The sequence below is a fragment of the Spinacia oleracea genome, chromosome 2 (genome assembly GCF_020520425.1).
Source record: "Spinacia oleracea cultivar Varoflay chromosome 2, BTI_SOV_V1, whole genome shotgun sequence".
Classification (NCBI taxonomy): domain Eukaryota; kingdom Viridiplantae; phylum Streptophyta; class Magnoliopsida; order Caryophyllales; family Amaranthaceae; genus Spinacia; species Spinacia oleracea.
In genome coordinates this window covers 98,322,813-98,344,776 of record NC_079488.1, presented here as the reverse complement: position 1 = coordinate 98,344,776, position 21,964 = coordinate 98,322,813, and the positions used below count along the sequence as shown (strand labels likewise).

At 34.8% G+C, this 21,964-nt stretch overlaps 2 protein-coding genes across 4 annotated transcripts; both read right to left on the bottom strand.

Moving 5' to 3' along the window:
- Positions 1 to 2,256: 2,256 nt before the first annotated feature.
- On the bottom strand, positions 2,257 to 7,059 carry LOC110787921 (large ribosomal RNA subunit accumulation protein YCED homolog 1, chloroplastic). 3 transcript variants are annotated; one of them, XM_056837436.1, is made up of 5 exons: positions 6,932 to 7,059; positions 4,788 to 5,664; positions 3,576 to 4,495; positions 2,810 to 2,945; positions 2,257 to 2,555 (listed from the first exon to the last, which is right to left on the bottom strand). In XM_056837436.1, the coding sequence occupies exons 2-3, from the start codon at positions 5,363 to 5,365 to the stop codon at positions 4,084 to 4,086; spliced, it is 990 nt and encodes a 329-aa protein (XP_056693414.1). In that variant the 5' UTR covers positions 5,366 to 5,664; positions 6,932 to 7,059; the 3' UTR covers positions 2,257 to 2,555; positions 2,810 to 2,945; positions 3,576 to 4,083. The 3 variants fall into 3 exon arrangements, with proteins under 3 accessions (XP_056693414.1, XP_021848246.2, XP_056693415.1); XM_021992554.2 differs by having other exon boundaries at positions 3,696 to 4,495; XM_056837437.1 differs by having other exon boundaries at positions 2,257 to 2,481; positions 3,696 to 4,495.
- A 4,765-nt stretch (positions 7,060 to 11,824) lies between these two features.
- Positions 11,825 to 16,012, bottom strand: LOC110787922 (delta(24)-sterol reductase). Its single transcript, XM_021992555.2, has 3 exons — positions 15,854 to 16,012; positions 12,576 to 13,852; positions 11,825 to 12,446 (listed from the first exon to the last, which is right to left on the bottom strand). The coding sequence occupies exons 2-3, from the start codon at positions 13,824 to 13,826 to the stop codon at positions 11,997 to 11,999; spliced, it is 1,701 nt and encodes a 566-aa protein (XP_021848247.2). The 5' UTR covers positions 13,827 to 13,852; positions 15,854 to 16,012; the 3' UTR covers positions 11,825 to 11,996.
- Between the last annotated feature and the right edge of the window lie 5,952 nt (positions 16,013 to 21,964).

Below are 21,964 nucleotides of genomic sequence, written 5' to 3'. Positions count from 1 at the left end.
TCAGAAACCTTGCGTCGCACAATAAACCACTGACGCACGTGTCTTTCTAATGCTGGAAGAGTTCACTGCGTCGCTGATTAATAAAATTGCGACCCAAATTACAATACCTCCGCGTCGCAGTTTTGTAAATCAGCGACGCAAATGACTTATAATCACTTTTTTTTAAGATAAACAGCCATTTGCGTCATTAGAACTAAAAGTGCGACGCAAATTACAAGTTTTCAGGATAAAATTTAACAATTGCGTCACATCATTATATGTGCGACGCAAATATGGCGATGCAAATTAACACTTTTCCACTAGTGTATACAGATCAGTTTTGATCTGGACATGATATGTACAATTCAGTTTTGATCTAGACATGATCTTAACATGATCTGTACAGATCAGTTCTGATCTGGACATGATATGTACAGATCAGTTCTGATATGGACATGATATGTAAAGTTCAGTTCTGATCTGGACATGATCTATATAGATCAATTCTGATCTAGACATGATCTATACAGATCAGTTCTGATCTGGTCATGATCTGTACAGACCAGTTCTGATCTGGACATGATATCTGCAGATCAATTTTGATCTGAACATAATCTGCATAGAGTCGATATATAGACCAGTTATAATTTGGACATATCGATTCTGATCTGGACATGATCTGTACAAATCGGTTTTGATCTGAACATATTGGTTCTGTAAGGATCGGTTATGATGTAGACAAGATCTTTGCAGATTTGAACATGATCTGGACATTATCTATACAGATCAGTTATGATATGGATATTATCTGATACTATCAGTTCTAGTCTGGATATATATAATGGTTCTGATCTATAAAAATCAGTTCTGATATGGACATGACCTGATCATATCGTTTCTGATCTGGATTTAATGATTTTAATTTGGACATGATCAATTTGAATGTTTTGTTAATGTTTTTTTATGCCTTAAATAATAGATTTTAATTGCACCGACAACCAAATCATTTTTTATTAAAGCAATACTAGTAATAAAATATTAAATATAATAATAATAATAATAATAATTAAAAAAAAAAAGTCTGATCTGATCTGATCTGATCTGATCTGATCTGGTCTGATCTGAACTTATTTTTTCTGATCTGATATGATCTGATCTGGTCTGGTCTGATCTGATCTGATCTGGTCTGGTCTGGTCTGATCTGATCTGATTAGATCTGAAATAAGTAATAAGGTCCTGAAATAAGGTGAACTAAACAGGGCCTAAATGTTGTTGGTGTTGGGTTTGAGAGAGAAAAAAATATAAAATATTACTCCGTATATTTTATTAGGTTGGAATCCAAACTTTTGGTGTTTGATAAACATGCTCTTACCTCTTTCTCTTTTCCCATCAATTTTCACCCATGTACTCCTATTTTTTTTTTTTTCTATGAATTTTTTGTACAGGAACCAAACAAAAGAAAACTAGTTAGCTTAGACATTGTATTTTTCGTGAAAAATCATTTTTCACAGAAAACGTCTTTCGTTCAATGAAACGGGGCCTTAATACATAAATATTTGGTTTAGTATGATATACAATTCGCGGGCTTATTTGTTCAACTACACGGAAAATTATCACTTTTATGCAAATTAAGCTTATGTCAATAAATTAAAAAAAAAAAAAAAAATTACCACTTTTGTGTCATAATTATTAATTAAGTCTTTGTCCATACACGGTATGCAACGGATAAGAGTACGGAGTATGGGTAACACTGTTGTTGAGTGGTTGGTGTATATGAAAGCTAAGTCAAAGATTACAATATTTGACTTTATTACATGGATTTTGCACGGAGTACATCAACTTTTTTTTTTTTTTTTTTTAATACAGGTAAGAATAAATTCTCTGGGTTGTCCTCGTACAGAGCCCCTATCCAGAGGCCCATTACCCCCTTCATAATGCTTGGGGTGGGAAGGAGGAACAACTCACTACTTGAGCAAACCCCAATTCCTTACGGTACATCATGTTATTGAAAACTTGGTTGCATTTGTTTTTTATACATACTCTGTTCTTTAAATATTGCACAATAGTTGACTTTTACTCCTCTGGTACCTTACTTTGACTTTTAATATCTCAAATTATGTATAAGTAACAATTATAAAAATTTAATATTTAGAAAATAGATACCGATACGAATCTAACATTACCCCACATGACGACAATTTTTCTTACGTATGAATCACATAAAAATAGTCAAAATCGTGGTATGAATAATGTAAATATAAAAAATGATGCGATATGTAAGGAACGGAGGAAGTATATATTTTATTTAATATAGGATTAATCTACTAAAGAACACAACGAAATTAAAAAAGAAATAAGAATAGAAAAACTAATAAGACTCCAAAGGATGCAAACAAAATTTGCTCCGTTTTCCATTTTCTAGCACTGATTTGGCATGCAAGTGAGCTTGATGGACTTGTGATCGCTCCACTTTGTAGACTGTCACCTGTCGCAAGATTTACCCTGGCATAATATTCTGGTGAGCGCCCAATTAAGCCTGACAGATATCAGAATTTCCCCCTAACTGACTTTCGAATCTGTAAATATGGAAATGGAGGTAATTGAATTTGCCCAATTTATTCCATCACAAGAGATAACTTGGTTGCAACATTTCATCCAAAATGACTTTTATTGTTAAATTTGCTTAGATATTGCTTATTGTGTTTCGTGTAGGCTGTATCTTGTACCAAGTATAATGGAATTCGTAGGATTAGCCTAAATCAGCCGGCTAAGTATCGAGATAATAAGAACACTGCAAATATATTTAGTGGTTTCTGATGGTAAATAGTACCAGGAATGACGGACGGATGCTGCCAATGGAGCTCAATGTGGTGAGGCTGCTGCATCAGAGCCGCGTCCTTGCCTGTCTTATGGATTCCGCGGCTGACAGAGCTTTCTCATACTCCCTCCGTCCCATAATTATAGTCCTGTTTGACCAAAAACACGGATTTTAAGAAAATGGATTATAGTACATGAAAAAGTGGAATAAAGTACATGTGAAAGAGAATATAGTACATAGGAAAGTGGAATAAAGTACATGGGTGGGGTTTTCAATACTTTTTAATTAATATAGTACATGAGAAAGTGAGGACCTTAGAAGCCAAAATTAGAAACAGGACTATAATTTTATGAGCGATTTCCTTCAATATTGCATAAAGATCCAATTCCCTAAATACGTTACTTTCTAAGTTATTTTCCACCATACCGTCCACGTAAGCAAGGGAGAAAGAGAAGTAATTTTTTTTTTCCGGTTCAGCATTGAACCGCCATATGAGATAGCGGTTTCATTTTAAAGCAAAAACGAAATATAACTTAGAAGTAACCTCTAGTGAGATAGCGGTTTGCTTTAAAACGAAACCGCTATCTCAGATGGCGGTTTGCTTTGTAAATTATTTTTGACATGAATTACAGTTTAAAACGAAATATAACTTAGAAGTAACCTCTAGTGAGATAGCGGTTTGCTTTAAAACGAAACCGCTATCTCAGATGGCGGTTTGCTTTGTAAATTATTTTTGACATGAATTACAGTTTAAATAGAAATATAACTTAGAAGTAACCTCTAGTGGCATCAATTGTGTCTGTAGCTCAGTGGTGGATAGATTGTGTTTCTAAGCAGAAGGTCTTGGGTTCGATCCCTACCTAGCGCACAATAATTTTGGGAGGAAGGGAGTACACACCGGTTTTAACTGTAGTTTCTTCAAGTATAGCTGCTGACCTGCTGTTGTTATAGCATTGCTTCCTGCAATGTCCAAATAAACTGAGAGAAAATGGATAGGATATGAGTAACCATTGTTTTTCACAGCTTGATCCCGAATATTTTCATTGTAAACTCAAATTAGTAACAGATATTATTCCAACAGCAAAGATCGAGCTCCTGAGGTTGACATGATGTATCATTAAACAGAATCCTGTTAACTGCAGCCGTAACTAAGCATGTATTCACAAACAAAACTATTTCCTCATTTCTTGGGACAAACCCCGATTTTCAGGTGTACAAAGAGAGAATGCAGTCATAGTACTAACCGCATTCCTTCATACAAGAGCTATATATAGCTGATAAGATAATCATGTTTGCTGCATCTGCTTTCTTAATTCACCGAGTGGTCCATAACCCACATCATTTGTCTCCTGTTTGCTACAACTGCATATACCAATATTCAAATTTGTACCACAATTAAAACACATGCCTTTGCATTTGGGATCACATACTGCGTTCATGGTGATCTCTAGATGTATCATGTCTCGGATGTGCTTGGAAATGTCAATTTCTTTTTCCTCTGGGGGGAAATGAAGCCTGTCCTCCAGATCAATCGATGCATCATCATCATCTTCCTCGTTAACAGTTCCAGTGGAACTCTTCAATTTATCTTCACCAAACATAAATCCCATGTTTATGACGTCTGGCTCCTCCACGGGTTCCTCAGTTAACAGTAGTGAGAAATTGGAGAATATACTCTCAACTGCTGGTTCACCGCACCTTTAAAATCAATGGAGAAATAAGATTTGATTACCAAGAAAATGGATTGTAAGCATGCAACATGATAACGCCTTTTAAATAACTTCCTGTTCAAGTGGATGTTGTAAGCTTCACTCACTAAGATTCTAAGACACACAGGCTGACAGGCCACAACCATCCTATCCTCTTAATTATCCTGATTGCTTCATCTTTTTATTTTTGACAGCATGAAACAGCAGTCAGGAGAAATTTGAGGTACGAGATGCAACATGCAACGTTATGTATTCAAAACGATGAAGTATGAATCAAGTACCTGTTGCAAGCAAGGGAGAGAACTGTTCTCATGATGCCATCAAGTCTTAATTTATGCTTCTTTCTGGTAACATCAACAGAGATAAGTACAGGTGTTCCATCTGTATAATCCTTCACAGCTTTAGTCACACGTAATCCCATGGCTGACGCCCTAGACCTTGACAGTTCCGATGAAGTCTTGCCTAAACCAAGTCTTTCTAAAGTAGTGCAGTATTCCATGTGAGAGATTGAAGAATTTCGTTTATAGACAATGGCCCCTTCCCATGGAGATCCCTCATCTTCCTCATCACCCCAATCCAAATCAATAGTAGTTTCCTCTTCATATAATGATGATACCTCACCGTTATCAGCTTTCACGGCCTTTGTTGCTAAGACGGCACTAAAGGAATTGTAAGGCTTCCCAAAGCAAGTACTAGTACTAATACCATTTGGAATTTCGTATCTATACTGAATAAATGCAGACTCAGGGCGCCAAAGCAAAGAGGAATTATTTTGCATATGATGTTTAGCCTGAAATTCAGATTTTAAATGACAACGGGGAACGGGAGTTACAGTAGACAAAGAGTAGACAAGGGACATTTCACCCACTTTTTGTTCACAACACTGATAAAGAATGTGTAATGCAGTATAAGAGCAGTAAATGAACAACCGGATTCGTTTGGGTCAAAGCTGTTGGCAGGTGCTGATTTGGTGAGGACTAATCTACTACTTAGTGAGATACCTTACACAAAAATTAGATGGTGAGCTCAATATCACCAGACTAAGTTCGTAGATGCATGACCTAGAAAAGTCGGTGCAAATTTGATCGCCCAACTCTTGATTGGTGAAGTGAAGCAGTAACTGATCAACGGACAGGTGAGATCAATGGCAAGCACATTCTACAAAGAAAGGAAAATAAAGATGCTTAAATACATTTACATACTAAATTGATCCCAACAAATACAACTGAGAACTATAGCAAGCTGTTAAATTTCATATAGTATGAAATGGACTTGGACAAGTTAGGTTGCACGGAAACGTGAAACGGAAACAGATACGGGGAAACGGAAATTTCCAAAATTGTTGATACGGGGAAACGTCAATTTAAATAATTAGTAATAAAAATGCATAAATTAAAGGAATTTAAATAGAAAATATGGTCAGATAATGTAGTTAATATATTATAGAATGAGCAGATATTACAAAGGTGAATTTCAGTTGGGCATTTTATCGAACACTTGGAGTGCAAGCCCATAACACCTAGAATACAAGCCTTTGATAATTAAACCGTTGACACAAATCTTAATATTAGCTACTGTCCAAGTGTCCATACACTTATAAAACAATATCAAATAATCAAATATCCAAATGGTGTAAAATTAAACTGACTCAAATGAACCCATTTAGTGACTAAATTTCGTATACAATTAATTAGTGACTCAATTTCGTATAATTTGAAGTATTGAGCACAATTGCGCATCAAATCAACCCATTTTCGTATAAATTAATCTCATTTTTGTATAAATTAAACTCATTTCGTATAAATTAAGGGGTGTTTAGATAATTAGGTCTTTAACTACACAATTGCGAAACGTTTTGAAGAAAAAGGAAACGTATTTACGGCGTTTCGAAACGCGTTTCAAAACGTTGTATTCAATTTATTTAAGGATGATTCAAATTAACATTGTAAAATGAGGATCCCATTACTAAAAACAGTGTTTAAAACAACCACCAAATTACCAATAGTGGGACTCGTGCTCAAGTTACAACCGGTTGACGGCCTCCATTGCAAATTCTATCAAGAGTTAATTACACAGAAACTCTTCAACTTCAAGAAAAACCAAGATCAAAACATTCCCACAACCAATGTTCACACAAACGAACTGAAAACATCCAACATTAACATGAAAATGGAAATTTGAGATAATTCATTCAGACAAAAAAATAGAAAATTTCCCATTGCCCAATTAAGCAAGAAATTAATCAAATTAAACAAATTCTTTCATTGGGGTACGAATTTCAAGGTGAATTAAACATGTACAAGTAAATATTTCAACAGAATAACATCTAAAGAAATTGAAATTTAGATAAAATTGACAACTATGAAGCAAAAATGATAACGAATGAACAAAAACCAGAAAGGAAATTGAGAAGGGTAGAACTTACAATTGGGGTGATTACGGAAAGCACCTCAAAGATGAAAGCTTGTAAGCTGTAATAGCGATATCCAAAGCGAATTGGGTTTGAGTTTTATGGGAGCACGTCTACGCCCGGTAAAGATGGCTGTGGGCCGGGCCGGCCCCGAAGCCCGACCCGTCCCGGCACGAAAAAAGTACGGCCCGGCACAGGTACGAAGTCGTGGGCCGTGGGTCGGGCCTGGGCCTTACTTTTTTGGAAAAAGCACGACAAGGCACGGCACGATTCGACCCGGCACGACAAAGCACGTTAAATTTAGTCAAATTAGCCTTAGGCACGACGGGCCGGCCCGGCACGGCACGAAAGCACGTGGGCTTGGGTCGAGCCTGGGTCTTATTTTTAACTTTTCAGCCCGGTACGGCACGACACGAAACAACGTGGGCCCGGCACGGTTAGGCCCACGACCCGTTGGCTCGGCACGAAGCACGGCCCGACCCGGCCCACAACCATCTTTACGCCCAGAGCCCCATAGACGATATTAGGCACTGTAGCAAATACGGGGTTATTTTAGTCATTGCAAAAGCTGACTGGTGCACTATTGTTAAAGAGGGTTGTGGGTACGGCTGAGCAAAACTATCTGAATATCCGATAATTCGATTCGTATTTGATTCGATTTTTTGGAAATCTGATCCGAAAACTGAATTCGGATTAAATATCCGATCCGAAATTCAAATAAGTACTAAATACCTATTTGGATATTGATTTTCATTATTTCGGATATCCGATATCCGAAAAATATACGCAATAAAAATAAAATCTAATGCAGTTTATTTTTTATTTTTACAATGTGAACAATTTATGAAGTATATGCTCCGTAACACTTAAAAGTAAGCAACACTAGCTTGTTTAACACTAGGGCACAATTAGTTGTTTGTTTGAAATCGTCGATTAATATATATTTTTCGGAGATTTTAGCTCTTGTACTTGTTTTTTATACAAAGTAAGAATTTATGTATTCTTGAAATACAGATCTCCATTTCATAATAAGGAACTTTATTTCTTTGTTTTGGATAGTGAACGGCGAGATTACAAGTAAAGTGAGAAATTGATGGAAGCAAAGTTAAAAAAAATTAAAAAACATTAAGAAATTGGATATCGGATATCCGGGATACCCGATCCGAAAATTTTAGGGTATCGGATATTGGATATCGGAAATTTTTTGGATCAGATACAAATATAAAATTTCACAATTTTCGAATTCGGATATCTCGGATATCCGATCCGTGCTCACCCATAGTTGTGTGGCGAGTCGGGACAGGCTTGAACGGCCCGTCGCACACCAAAGACCAAAGTACCAAACCCACTCTGCATCGTGCTAAGTCGTGTCAATAATTTCAAATTGGGCTCACGGGCCGTTGTGTCGGACTGGGTCTAGTGGTATTTGAAGCTACACCATGATTTTGTGAACAGTGATGGCCCTCGGTTCATGCCCAAAGATTGCATTTTGCTTCTACTATGTTACCAATTCATTTTTCTTCCTTACCTCAATTTTCTTTTTTTTCTTTTTTTTTTTTGTAACAAAATCCAAAATTTGCATCAAGGACTAATGTAATGCTATAAATACAGAATTTAATTGGAGAATTTAATTTTCTGATTTTTTTCCATAAATATTTGGTAGTAATATGAATAATTTTTTATATCAGTTGTAATATGGATATTTATTACTATTTGTATGATTTTTTTTATTTATTTGATGTATATATTTTCAAATATTAATATTATTGACATGGGGTTATAGATGGTGGACACACCATCTATAAAATTCTGAACCCGTCACTGCTTATTGCAGGACAGTGGTTTCTTGTAATGTGTTAGGGAGTATTTCTTTCACTAGGCTTATATTAGGAGTTAAGATAATGAATGGGGTCTCACCTTTTGAGTTTTTCACTCTTTGGGCCTTGCATCTTTTTTTTTCACCCTTTGGGACCTCAACTTTATTTTCCGACAAGTTAACTCACCGTTAACTCACCGTTAACCACAACATAAATAAATAAATAACAATTTAAAACATTTAATTAAAATCTGAAAAGTTTACAGTGAATTAAATAGTCCAAAAAAGAGTTAAGCTAAAGATTAGGGTCCAACCTTTCACAATTTTCACCTTTGAGAACCTACATGGCTACATCTTTTTTTCCACCTTTTGGGACCTCAAAGACAAATTGGTGAGTTAACCATAGTCTAACCCACCGTTAATTGAAGGAGCAATATTATAAATAATAATAAAAAAGATGCAAACATAAAAATTAATAAAAGAATAATGGCCCAAGTGGAATAGTATTGCATTGTTTCCGTATGATTGATGGTTAGAACATACGGAGTACAAGTAGTATTGAACTAATGAATTCCGGTAGTAACATTAGGTTGTCAGCATGCCATGTTTCTCGACTCTAGCATTAATGCAATACGTAGTACAATAGTTCTAATCTTCTTCTACATAAAAAGAATGATGAGCAAATTATTAAATTTAAAAGAAAAATAAGCGATAACCCATGTCAAAATTACCCAAATGTATTTAGTGGCTTGTTTGTGAAAAAATCTTATGTTAATCTAAATTTTTATTATCTTAAAAACTCTAATTGTTGAAAATAAATGGAATTTAGATTATAATAATTGTACTACTAATCTTTTTAGTGATCTTATTCTAATCTTTTTTACTGAAAATTTAAATATTATTTATCTTATACTTTAATGTGAATGTACATATTGTATACCTTGTCTCAAAATTATTATTATTATTATTATTATTATTATTATTATTATTATTAGAAATAACACATTAATTTATTTAGCCACAGGTTGATCCTATATATGTAGCGCTTTAAAGTCACTAGAAAAATATATATAATAATATAATAACATATACTTCGTACGTAGTAATACATTAGATTTTTCATATTTGAAAATTTTCTTACAAATATGATCATTTTAATTGTCGGATGTATCGAAATTAAAATAAAATAAACCAGGGTTTATACGGAGTCAAATAACCTATGGACTAGATTTCATAGAAGGAGATTATCAACTAAACTGGCCCTAATAGAGTGATGGAAAAATGTAACAAAAAGGTAGTGGTTTTACATACTATGTACGAGTAGTTTTTAATTCTTTCATTAATTTAAATATTTGACCTAATTATTAGGTACAATTAATTTAATTTCTTAATTTTCCCAAAAAGTAATTAAATTTTCATTTTTTCAATGGACATACTTTGAAAATCAAACCAAGTTAATTTTAATTCAAGGACCTAAACTTTTAACTAGAGGGATTAACCTTTATCTATGGTTGGTTAAATATGGCTGAAAAATGAAAAAAAAAAAGTATAGGTCCCAAACGGTGAAAAGTGTAAAAGGTTAGACCCCAACCTTTAGCTTAAGTCATTTAATTATGATTGGCTAATTCAGTAGTCTTGTTTATCGCGCCACAAATAATATGTTGACATGCGTACGGTTAACCATGGGGTCTAGCCTTTTAACTAAGGGACTAAACTTTTATATTTTATGAGTTAATTTTGGCCGGAAAATGCTTTATAGGTCCTTAACGGTGAAAAAAAAAGGTGCATGTCCGTAACGGTGAAAAATTGAAAAGGTGAGGCCCCAAAGTTTAGCTTAACTCCTTATATTATGGTCGTTCTTCCACATCAACTTTTTATTAATTTTTATTTACTTTTAGTTTCGCATATTCTTGTCAAGATATTTAGAGTTAAACATTTTTTCACATCACCCTCATACTCATTCAATACTTGTGAAAACAATGAAATTTAAAAAAAATCCCCCATGGAAATAGAATTTTTTGCTTATTCATTTGAAATAGAGTCTTGATATTCCAAACTTTTACTCATACTAAGCAAAATTGGCGCTAGTCCGAGCTTAAAACTTCCACATCAACTTTTTATTTATTTTTAATTTATCAGATATTTGTCAAGACCCTTTCAGACTTACCTAATTTTCACATCATCCCTCATACAGTCATACTCATACAAGACTTGTGAAAAAAATATTTTTTATTAAAAAAAAAACAATACTTGAGATAAAAGTTGTTGCTTAATCGTCTAAAATAGTCTTGTTATTCCAAACATTTTACTCAAACTTTTGTCATACTCGCTTAAATGAGAGATCTTATCTTAATACTCAATGAGGATTTTGCTCATACTAACGCTAATCTTGCTAGAGCAAGCAACGTGAATTTCTTTTATTTTTAATAAAGCCATGTACAGGTCATGTCGATAGAATGAGAGAGAAGTTTGGGGAGATTGACGGGGGAAAGCAAAAGACGATTTCTTTGATGTCACATGCAGGGGCGGATGCAGTGTGTACCAAGGGTAGACACTTGCACACCCTGTTGGCCGAGGTTAAAACATTAATAAGCAGATAAAACTCATGGAAAGTAATATGGTTTGCTAGTAAAAGAAGCCTAATGATATGCATTAGACCCGAGTTCGAATCTAGGCTGCCAACATTTAGTAGTTTTTTTTCCGCTCAACAACTTCGTACTTGTTTTCATTAATTTTACCAGGTTGCTCTTTTGAGAGAAACTTGTCATTAATATGTAATTTTTTTTGCATACTCTCTACTGCAATCTTGGATACGCCACTGGTCACATGCACAGTTAATGTCGAACGAGTCAACCACCCAAAACCGCCTAAAGGTGGTTTCTTGGAAAAGTGGTTTGTGACAAATTTTCTTTATAACAAAATGGTCCTTTATCGAAAATAGAAAGGGGTAAAGTAAATGGGCAAACAAAAAAAAAAGGAAAGCAAGAACAATAATTCAGGACGGAGGGAGTAATATATCCATTGGTAACAGCCAAACAGTGGGGATAGCGGAAATGGGGACCAAGAGAGGGAGAGAAAGAGGGAACACCAGATGATTCAAATACAAGCCTAGCCAATTAGCAGCACAATAGACAATAAACCCAAAATGTGTAAGCTACAACAATTAAACAAAGGGGAGAAAATCAAATGTTTCCTCCCATCTGGGAAGTTTAAGAAACAAATCCAACTACTAATAGAGTCTTGGAATAAATTTCAAACAGAAAACTACTCTTCCTCAGCATCAGGTGTCTCAACTTCAGCTCGCTCTTTCTCGGCCTCAGCCACCTCCTTCTCGCTCTTACGTCCCTTCTTGGACTTGTAATACACACTCATGAAGGTTCCAACTGCACCGTACTTCCTCCTCGCTTTCTCATACAACGAGGCATCAAACATCCTCCAGAAGTCCTTCTCATTTAGCTCAGAAACAGCGTATTGTGGCTGGAATCCATGGTTTTCAAGCAACCACTTCTCCATCTTACGGACAGCCTCAGCACCATCGAACACCTCACCACGCAGAATAGGTCCAGGTGCATAGTAGACTCCAACATCAGTGAACATCTGAGCATACGAAGTGTCACCCTGTCTCTTGTGCTGCTCGAACCCTGGTTCAGGATATATCATGGTTTTGACGGGTAGCCTGAACAGGCGGTGTGGGCAGAGCCATAGGGGGTAAACCTAGAGAAACAAAAGCGTCAGATTTTCCAGTTAGCAAATGATTATAAACAAGTGTTGTAGATTTCTATTCTCAACCAATAAACAAAAGCATAAAAATGATAGTAATGGTGAAAAGCAAAGTGATTTTACCTCCATTTCACGATGGACCCACTCAAGAGCATCCCCAACCTTGTATAGAGGAACAAGCATATCCTGAATGACATGATTCTCATGGTAATAGTTTCTGATGGCTTCACCTTGGGTGGCTTTAAGAAGGGAAACCTTTGGTGGCATCAACCAACCAAGAAGAAACCTGAACCACAACTGATCACCAAACGGAATGATAAGTTTTCCTTCCCAATACAGAGATCTGGTATGCCTGTGATAATAATCCCTGGTAGGAATGTACTCCACAAACTCCCCTCTGTCAAGGGCAGTCTGAGCATGCTGATAGAACCAGGGTTTAAACCACCATCCACAGCTATTGATCACATTGCCCTTCTTTTTGGCCTCTTCTTTCGAAGCATATCTTCCTGTCATCATCACACCTTCACTAGAATTGTAAACCATGCCTTCCACAAAATCAGGGACCTTCTTGGGGTTGTCTTGATCTCCATCTTTCGGTGCAAAAGAATCAATATAACCCTGGGCAACTTCTTGCAAGCTTCCTTTCACAGGAGTGTATGTCAACCTCATGTATTCCTTAATTGGAATTAGCTTAATTTCAGCAGAAACAAGAAGTCCTAGAGTACCCTGAGACCATGGAATAGCGTAAAACAGCTCAGAGTACTCGTTGTCTTTGGTGGCTCTGACAACTTTTCCATCGGCCAGAACTATCTCATAAGCCACAACTGTGTCAGCAAACAGTCCATAAATATGGGAGCTTCCTTCAATCCCATAACCATTAATAAGGCCACCAACAGTCAGATCATCCAACTCAGCAACTACTGCCAGAGATACATTCAATGGTACAGTTGCCCTTGAAATCTGCCCCATATTGACCAGAGGCTCAACTTTTGCTACCATATTCTCTACGTCAATGTCAAGAATATTCCTAAAAGCAGCAAGATCGACCTCAAAGTGGCGAGCCCTTTTGTAATCCACATTTCTCATTCCCACAGCAATATATGGTTTTCGGGCTGTACAAACCAGACCATCTTTAGCTGCATTCCTCGATTTCAGACGTTTAACAACTTTCTTCACATTTTCATCATGTTCTTTTTGGCGTGTCTTGTAGGATTTCCATTCAGATCTGACATCACCAAGGTATAGCAAAAAGTAGATTGTGGAAGATATTGGAAGAACAACGAATATCACAATAATCCATCGGAACTGGACAAAGAAGTCCACCAAAGTCTTCTTCCTCTTCGGGCGGAAGGGAACCTCCAATTCCGAAGACATTTTTTAATAAATTAACCCCCTCTCGGCTGCACATAATACAAAAGAAAATTAGTCAAACATTAACTATCCCAAGCTTTCATCAGTAGTTTAACCATCAATTCATAAAAACATGATCCAGTTAATGGGGGAAAAAAAAAAGGTATCACTAGTGCTTCAGATAAAGAGCACAAAGTCAAAGCATGAATAAATTACATGATAGGAAAATGGTGTTCCCGTGCTGATTAAAAAGAAAAATCTTACAAGTACTAACTTAATCTATAGTGCAACATGTACAGTACAATTTCAAGTTAAGTAAATTTATTTAATATATGATGATATGTATTGTACTATGTTGAGTGCATCATGTTTTATTCAGATTGCACAAGAAACATAAGTTTTTCCTCTTAGCACACTTTTTTTCTCACATTTACTCCAATTTCGAGAACTAAGCTCCGCTGGGTGAGGTGTATGTGCAAAGAAAATGTCATGATAAGAAGTGAACATAAGAGAAAGAACTGAAATTCTTTTTCCTAATCTTCAAAAGGTTTCAACAAATTGCGGAGAATATGAAAAGAAAAGTTGACATCCAAAACAACAGACAATAATAAGAATATGGAAGACTGCTTAAAGGTCCCAAAGTATGGAATTCAAAACGTTCAATTTAGTTATGAAAGCCCGCTCTAGTCTCTACAGTAGAAAAGCCAATTTAAATTAATCCGAAATGCAAGTAACACCAAATGGTAGGATTGTAGAACAAAAGAAAAACAGCCAAGTCATGCGGCAATATAATACAAAAAGAAAATTTTGAAAATAAAAGAATATACTCAGTTTAGCTCCTCTACAGTGATTCAGATCTGCTGATCGAATTTACAAGTATGAAACACAACAAGCACCAGATAACAAAACTACAGAACTAATCAGACAGCCCCAAGACCAAATCACTAGTAACCCAAATATCTCGTGAAAAACAACAAAGAGGTCATCCCAGATCACAAGTCAATGCAATTAACAAATGCACAAATGTAAACAACAAGAATTTCAGACTGGTCTGGATCCATTAACTTCAACCAAAAGATCTTCAAACCAAAACAATGTATTGAAAGTGATCAAGCTTCAAATCAAAAAATAGATCTTGAGTTCTACAATGAAAATTATCCTAAATCCTAATTAAACTATATCCATCGCTTCGAACCAAATGATTAACACAAAACTGGGTGCTAATTTATGCAATCTAACTCAGTATCTTCTAGAAATGATACCCAATCTCCCCTTTGACACTGTTATTCCCCTCTCCCTCCTATCACCTAGTGTTAACACCCAAATTCGATGAATACAACTCTACAAGTCTATGATTACTATGACCTAACATCTATTACAACCAAATCAAAGCCATAACGCAAATAGGAAGTTACTCCATTAGTCCATTATTCCAAAGTTGGTTAAAATCTTGGGGCTGGTACCAAAAACATGGAATCGAATCCGTCAACATCAACCAAAACAATTTGAAACTAATCTCCTAATATGAAATCCTACCAACTTATAGCTGCACCAAACAAGGGTATAAATCCTATCAAAATGTCTTTACTTGTTAGATTTTTTTAAAAGCAGCAATAAAGATGAAGAACCCATAAGTAATTAATACAGAAAAAGGTGCGCATGACTGCATAAAGAAAGAGACTGATTTAAATAATGCAAAAATTCTCATAGATCCAACCTTAAACCCAAAAGTGTTTAGCATTGATGTACTTATGAACTCAATCTAAACCCTAAATACATGCACTCCAAATCTCCAAATATAAATTGCAAAAGGTTACTGAAACAACAGATTAAGCGCATTGTGACAGAGAAATTTGAAAGACCAAAAAAATCAGAAATATAATAAGAAACAAAGAAACATGCATAGGAATCATCAATTAAAACAGAATTAGGAGAAAATTCAGCAGATCAATACATCATAAGAAGCATTTCATACAAAATAAAAAGATGTAAAGAAATTGAGAAGAATGTAATTTGGTCAAATGGGTTAATCCAGAGAATGATGGAATTACCGGAGGAGAGGAAATGGAGAGAGAAAGTGGAGAGAGTGGAAGATGATGAAGAATGGAAATACAGAAGGGGAGAGTGGGTGTGAATCGAAATATAAACCCCCAATCGCTCATAAGTCTTGGTGATGTGATGTGATGTGATGTGATGGGTGACATGGTCAATAATGTTTTTTTAGCCATCGGGAAAATACAAATTATACAGAGTTGATGTGTTCGTTTATTTTTGGGGTTTTTATTTGACGTCCTATTCTCCTAAAAACGCTCTTATTTTAATGGTGAAAATACATAATTACCCTTATAAAAATATCCCCCTCCTTTACCTTCTTACGGTCTCACCTCAACCCTTCCTGCAGTCAATCTCGACCACCACTACACTTCCCTACCTTCCTTCAATCTCCACCACCTCTACACACTGTACCACACTTCAATCACCACCACTGCACACATCGCACCGGAATTGTTGAGGCACTGCTCCTGCGCCCCTGTCGCTGCGTTCCTTCCCTTCACTACCCATCCAACACCGTTGCTGCTCCTGCGCCGGAGAGGAAAAGATGAAGCATGGTGGCCGGTTTTTGTTTTTATTTTATTTAAATTGAGTGTGGCTGCCGCCCAGAATTGGCGGTGGAGGTCCATGGTGGCCCTCCCAGAAAAGGCGGAACCCACCATGGCTCAGCCGCAGATCTAAGGTGGCTGAGCCATGGTGGGTTCCGCCTTTTCTCGGCGGGCCACCATAGAGCTCCGCCGCCGATTTTGGGCGGCAATGACACCCGATTTAAATTATAAAAAAAAAAATCGAAACTCCGATGTGCCCCCGTCGCTGCGTTCATGCCCTTCACTACCCATCCAACCCTGTCGCTGCTCCTGCGTCGAGGAGGAAAAGAAGAAGCATGTAGGCCGATTTTTTTTTATTATTATTATTAAAATTGAGTGTGACTGCCGCCCACAATTGGCGGCGGAGCTCCATGGTGACCCGCCCAGAAAAGGCGGAACCCACCATGGCTCAGCCGCAGATCTAGGGTGGCTGAGCCATGGTGGGTTGAGCCTTTTTCTGGGCGGGCCACCATGGAACTCTGCCGCCAATTCTGGGCGGCAGTCACACTCGATTTAAATTATTATTTTTTTAAAAAAAAAAGTCGAACCTCCTATGTGTGGTGGTAAGTAACAGGTGGTGTTCGTGAGATGGTGAAGGAGGTGGTGGTGGTGATCGTGAAATGGTGAAGGAGATATATGGTGGTAGATACGGTGGCGAAGGAGATGGTGGAGATAATTGTGGAGACGGTGGTGAAGATGGTGGTGGAGAGGGGCTGCCGGATTTTTGTGGTGGCGGAGATGGGGTTGCTGGAAAATATTTTCACAAACCAGAGAAAGAGGGAGGGTGAAAGTTGTATCGCTATAAGGGTACAAATGTCCTCTCATGTAAAATACGTGGACGTTTTTAACGTATGAGGACGTCGAATAGCGATACACATTATTTTTGGGAAAAAAAATTAAGTTTGGAATTTAATAATTTCAGATAAATTATAATTCGGCCATATAAGTTCCTATAAGATTATATGTAGTATAAGTTTTTCCTCTCAAGTTTACTCTCTCGAGTTTTCTCTCTCTGATCAAATTTAATCAGGTCAATAACTTCTAATCATGTTTAATAGTTTCACATAAGTGAATTTTATTTGACGAAGAGAATCGGGAATATATGAATCAGACACTCGATCTTTACCACTTAATGCATAATTTAGGTCATATATCTTCGTGTTTAGGTTATATGTCTAGGACTATTTTGTCTTAAAACAAACTTACAAATAATTAAAAAAAAAAACGAAAAAAAAAATGTTTTTTTTATGGAGTAAACTTAACGGCTAAAATAAACTAGTTTTGAACTTGGAGTAATTGTTTTGATATGATTTTATGGAAAACAAAAAAATTGAGTGGAGAAACCAAATTTCGTACTATTTGATTGATTTTTCTAGGTGATATGGACTACTCAATTGTTTTTATATGATTTTATGGATTTTTTATTTATTTTTTGTGGAGGAATTAAACCTAACTTCATATATGGTTGATTGATGTTCCTATGTTAATTTAATTTGTTGTTTACTCTTTAATATTTATGGCTAAAGTTTAAGAAATTTTACCTTCAATTATCACGACTACAAATATTGAAACAATATCATATTTTCGCTAATATATATTTTCAAAATATCAACTCCATATCTCTATGCACTTCTAGTTGTAACATTTTGGTTTATTTATTTTCGCATTTTTAGTCGGGGAGCATTTCCTAATAAGAGTATAACACAGAGACATGAAATAATACTTGATAGAACAACATTTATACCTAATATTTAAAAAGTAAAATCATATGCGATAAGATGACACATCGCATCTCCTCAGCTCCCTTTTATTTTAATTTTTTTCCTTTGTTATTTGCTATTCCGTATGGGCCATATATTTTACAGCTCCAAAACCTCTTTTACCTTATCTTCCTCATTTAACATCAACTCACCATTTAATTCATATTAAATAAACTAGTTTTGAACATGGAGTAATCGTTTTGATATGATTTTATGGAAAAAAAAAATTGGGTGGAGGAAACTAAAATTGCATACTGCATGTTTGATTGATTTTTCTAGGTGATATGGACTACTCAATTGTTTTTATATGATTTTATGGGGTTTTTTTTTTTTTTTTTGTGGAGGAATTAAACCTAACTTCATATGTGGTTGATTGATTTTTCTATGTTAATTTAATTTGTTGTTTACTCTTTATTATTATTGGCTAAAGTTTAAGAAATGTTACCTTCAATTATCACGACTACAAATATTAAAATAATATCATGTTTCCGCTAATATATATTTTCAAAATATCAACTCCATATCTCTATGCACTTCTAGTTGTAATATTTTGGTTTATTTATTTTCGCACTTCTAGTCGGGGAGCATTTCCTAATAAGAGTATAACACAGAGACATGAAATAATACTTGATAGAATAACATTTATACCTAATATTTAAAAAGTGAAATCATATGCAATAAGATGACACATGGCATCTCCTCCCTTTTATTTTAATTTTTTTTCTTTGGAATTTGCTACTCCGTATGGGCCATATATTTTACAGCTCCAAAGCCTCTTTCACTTAATCTTTCTCATTTAACATCAACTCACCATTTAATTCATCCTAAATAAACTAGTTTTGAACTTGGAGTAATTGTTTTGATATGATTTTATGGAAAAAAAAAAAAAAAAAAATTGGGTGGAGATGTTTGATTGATTTTTCTAGGTGATATGGACTACTGAATTGTTTTTATATGATTTTATGGATTTATTTATTTATTTATTGTGGAGGAATTAAACCTAACTTCATATATGGTTGATTTATTTTCCTATGTTAATTTAATTTGTTGTTTACTCTTTAATATTTATGGCTAAAGTTTAAGAAATTTTACCTTCAATTATCACGACTACAAATATTAAAATAATATCATGTTTCCGCTAATATATATTTTTAAAATATCAACTCCATATCTTTATGCACTTCCAGTTGTGACATTTTGGTTTATTTATTTTCACACTTCTAGTCGGGGAGCATTTCCTAATAAGAGTATAACACAGAGACATGAAATAATACTTGATATTACAACATTTATACATAACTAGCTTTTGAGCCCGTTCAATGAACGGGTAATTATATAGTGGTTGTTAAGCGGTCTTTTAAAGTGCTAATTTTGTTGAAAGATTGTGATTCCAGCGGGTTGAAAGTTGAAAAAATATACTCCGTACAAATTAGATGGTGGATAATATCGATTGTTAAGGGGGGAGATGAGGTGAAAGAAGTTATATGAATTAAATGGTGAATTGATTTTGAATGAAGAAGATGAATTGTGGTGTTACGGCTATAAAATAATTTGTGAAACAAACAACAAAAGGAAAAATTGAAAAAAACAAATTAATGGGGGGAAAGATGGGATGTCACATGTCATCTAATAAACCATTATCTTACTTTTTAAATACTAGGTATCTATACTAATATATTAAAAGGCGTTGAGAAAAATGCGTATGTGTCACGTAGTAATCTTTCCTTTGTGCCACATCATTCACTCACCAAATGATATTTCATATGATGGACAACCAAAAATCAATACGTACAATGAGATTCGAACTCAAGACCTCAAGAGTAGATAATAACTCTAATTACCATCTTAACCAACAACCAATTGTGGTTTATATCTTCACATTAATTTATAAATGAATGCTAACATGAAATCTAAAACAACTAAATTTTTATGTGACTTTTTATGTTTCTATTAACTATTTTGGGAAAAGAATACGGAGTAATAATTAAAGAATTAGGACAACCATGAATAAACCTGATGTCATAAGTCTCATAAGCATCAACTACATAAATGCGTTGCATATCTAATTTGGTGCTTATTAATTTGAATCACTTAGTTCCATTAGAAAACAAATTATACAAATTGTAAGATGACGTCATTGAATAATTATTTCCCATGAGAAACTACGTAGCGTGTTTGTGTAGTTGACGAATTTGATGGATATTTTACATTTTATGGTATACACGTATGTTATCAAATGTTGTGCTCAAGAAAAATCTAAAATTTTAACTATTCAATATAGCAATCGGGGCATCGCCCGAGCCACACACTAGTTGATATTTAAAAAGTGAAGTCATATGTTATAAGATGACACATGGCATCCCCTCCCTTTTCTTTTAATTTTTTTTCTTTGTTATTTGCTACTCCGTATGGGCCATATATTTTAAAAGCCTCTTTCACTTTATATGTGTTCCTCATTTAACATCAACTCACCATTTAATTCATACTAAATAAACTAGTTTTGAACTTGGAGTAAGGACATGTTTAGTTCACCTTATTTCTCCTGATCTGATGTGATGTGATCTGGTCTGGTATAATCTGAACTTATTTTTTCTGATCAGATCAGATCAGATTCTTCAAAATTAAGTTTAAACAAAAATCTGCATTCATTAATATTAAACGACTTACGTGTAAAATAAATGTTACACAAATTTATAATTTGTTGTTATTTATTTGACTTTCCTCATGATTTAACTATTCCTTATATTAGATAGACCTATATATGATTTAGTTAGATCTGTTATGATCTAGACATATAAGTTCTGATCTGGATATGATCTGTACAGATCGATTCAGATCTGGACATGATTTGTAAAGATCAGTTATGGTCTGTATAGATCCGTTCTGATCTGGATATGATATGTATAGTTTAGTTCTGACTGGACATTATCTGTACAGATCAGTCCTGATCTGGACATGATATGTACAGATCAGTTCTGATCTGATCATGATCTCTATATACCAGCTATAATCTGGTCATAATTTGTACAAATCAATTCTGATATGGACATGATCTTTGCAGATCAATTCTGATCTGAACATAATATGTACAGAGTCAATATCTAGACAAGTTATAATTTGGACATATCGATTCTGATCTGGACATGATCTGTACAAATCGGTTTTGATCTGAACATATTGGTTATGTAAGGATCGGTTCTGATGTAGACAAGATCTTTGTAGATTTGAACATGATCTGGACATGTTTTGTACAGATCAATCATGATTTGGATATTATCTGATCCTATCAGTTCTGGTCTGGATATATAATGGTTCTGATCTATAAAAATAAGTTCTGATATGGGCATGACCTGATTATATCGTTTCTGATCTAAACTTAATGGTTTTAATTTGGATATGAAGAATTTGAATGTTTTGTTAATGTTTTTTTATGCCTCAAATAATAGATTTTAATTGCACCGACAACAACATTATTTTTTATTAAGGCAATAATATTAATAAAATATTAAATATAATAACAATGATATAAACATATACCAAAAATAATAATAATAAAATAATAATAATAGTAGTAGTAGTAGTAATAATAATAATAATAATAATAATAATAATAATAATAATAATAATAATAATGGCAATGGCACTACATGTTTGATTGATTTTTCTAGGTGATATGGACTACTCAATTGTTTTTATATGATTTTATGGATATTTTTTTTTTTTTTTTTTTGTGTGGAGAAATTAAACCTAACTTCATATATGG

Bases quoted from the DNA above. Each gene is read 5' to 3' on its own strand.
- LOC110787921 (XM_056837436.1), bottom strand. From the start codon at position 5,365: ATGTCCCTTGTCTACTCTTTGTCTACTGTAACTCCCGTTCCCCGTTGT. The intron at 4,496-4,787 runs GTACTTGATTCA...TTGATTTTAAAG, and splicing joins CTCTCCCTTGCTTGCAACAG to GTGCGGTGAACCAGCAGTTG.
- LOC110787922 (XM_021992555.2), bottom strand. From the start codon at position 13,826: ATGTCTTCGGAATTGGAGGTTCCCTTCCGCCCGAAGAGGAAGAAGACT. The intron at 12,447-12,575 runs GTAAAATCACTT...TTGTTTCTCTAG, and splicing joins GGGTCCATCGTGAAATGGAG to GTTTACCCCCTATGGCTCTG.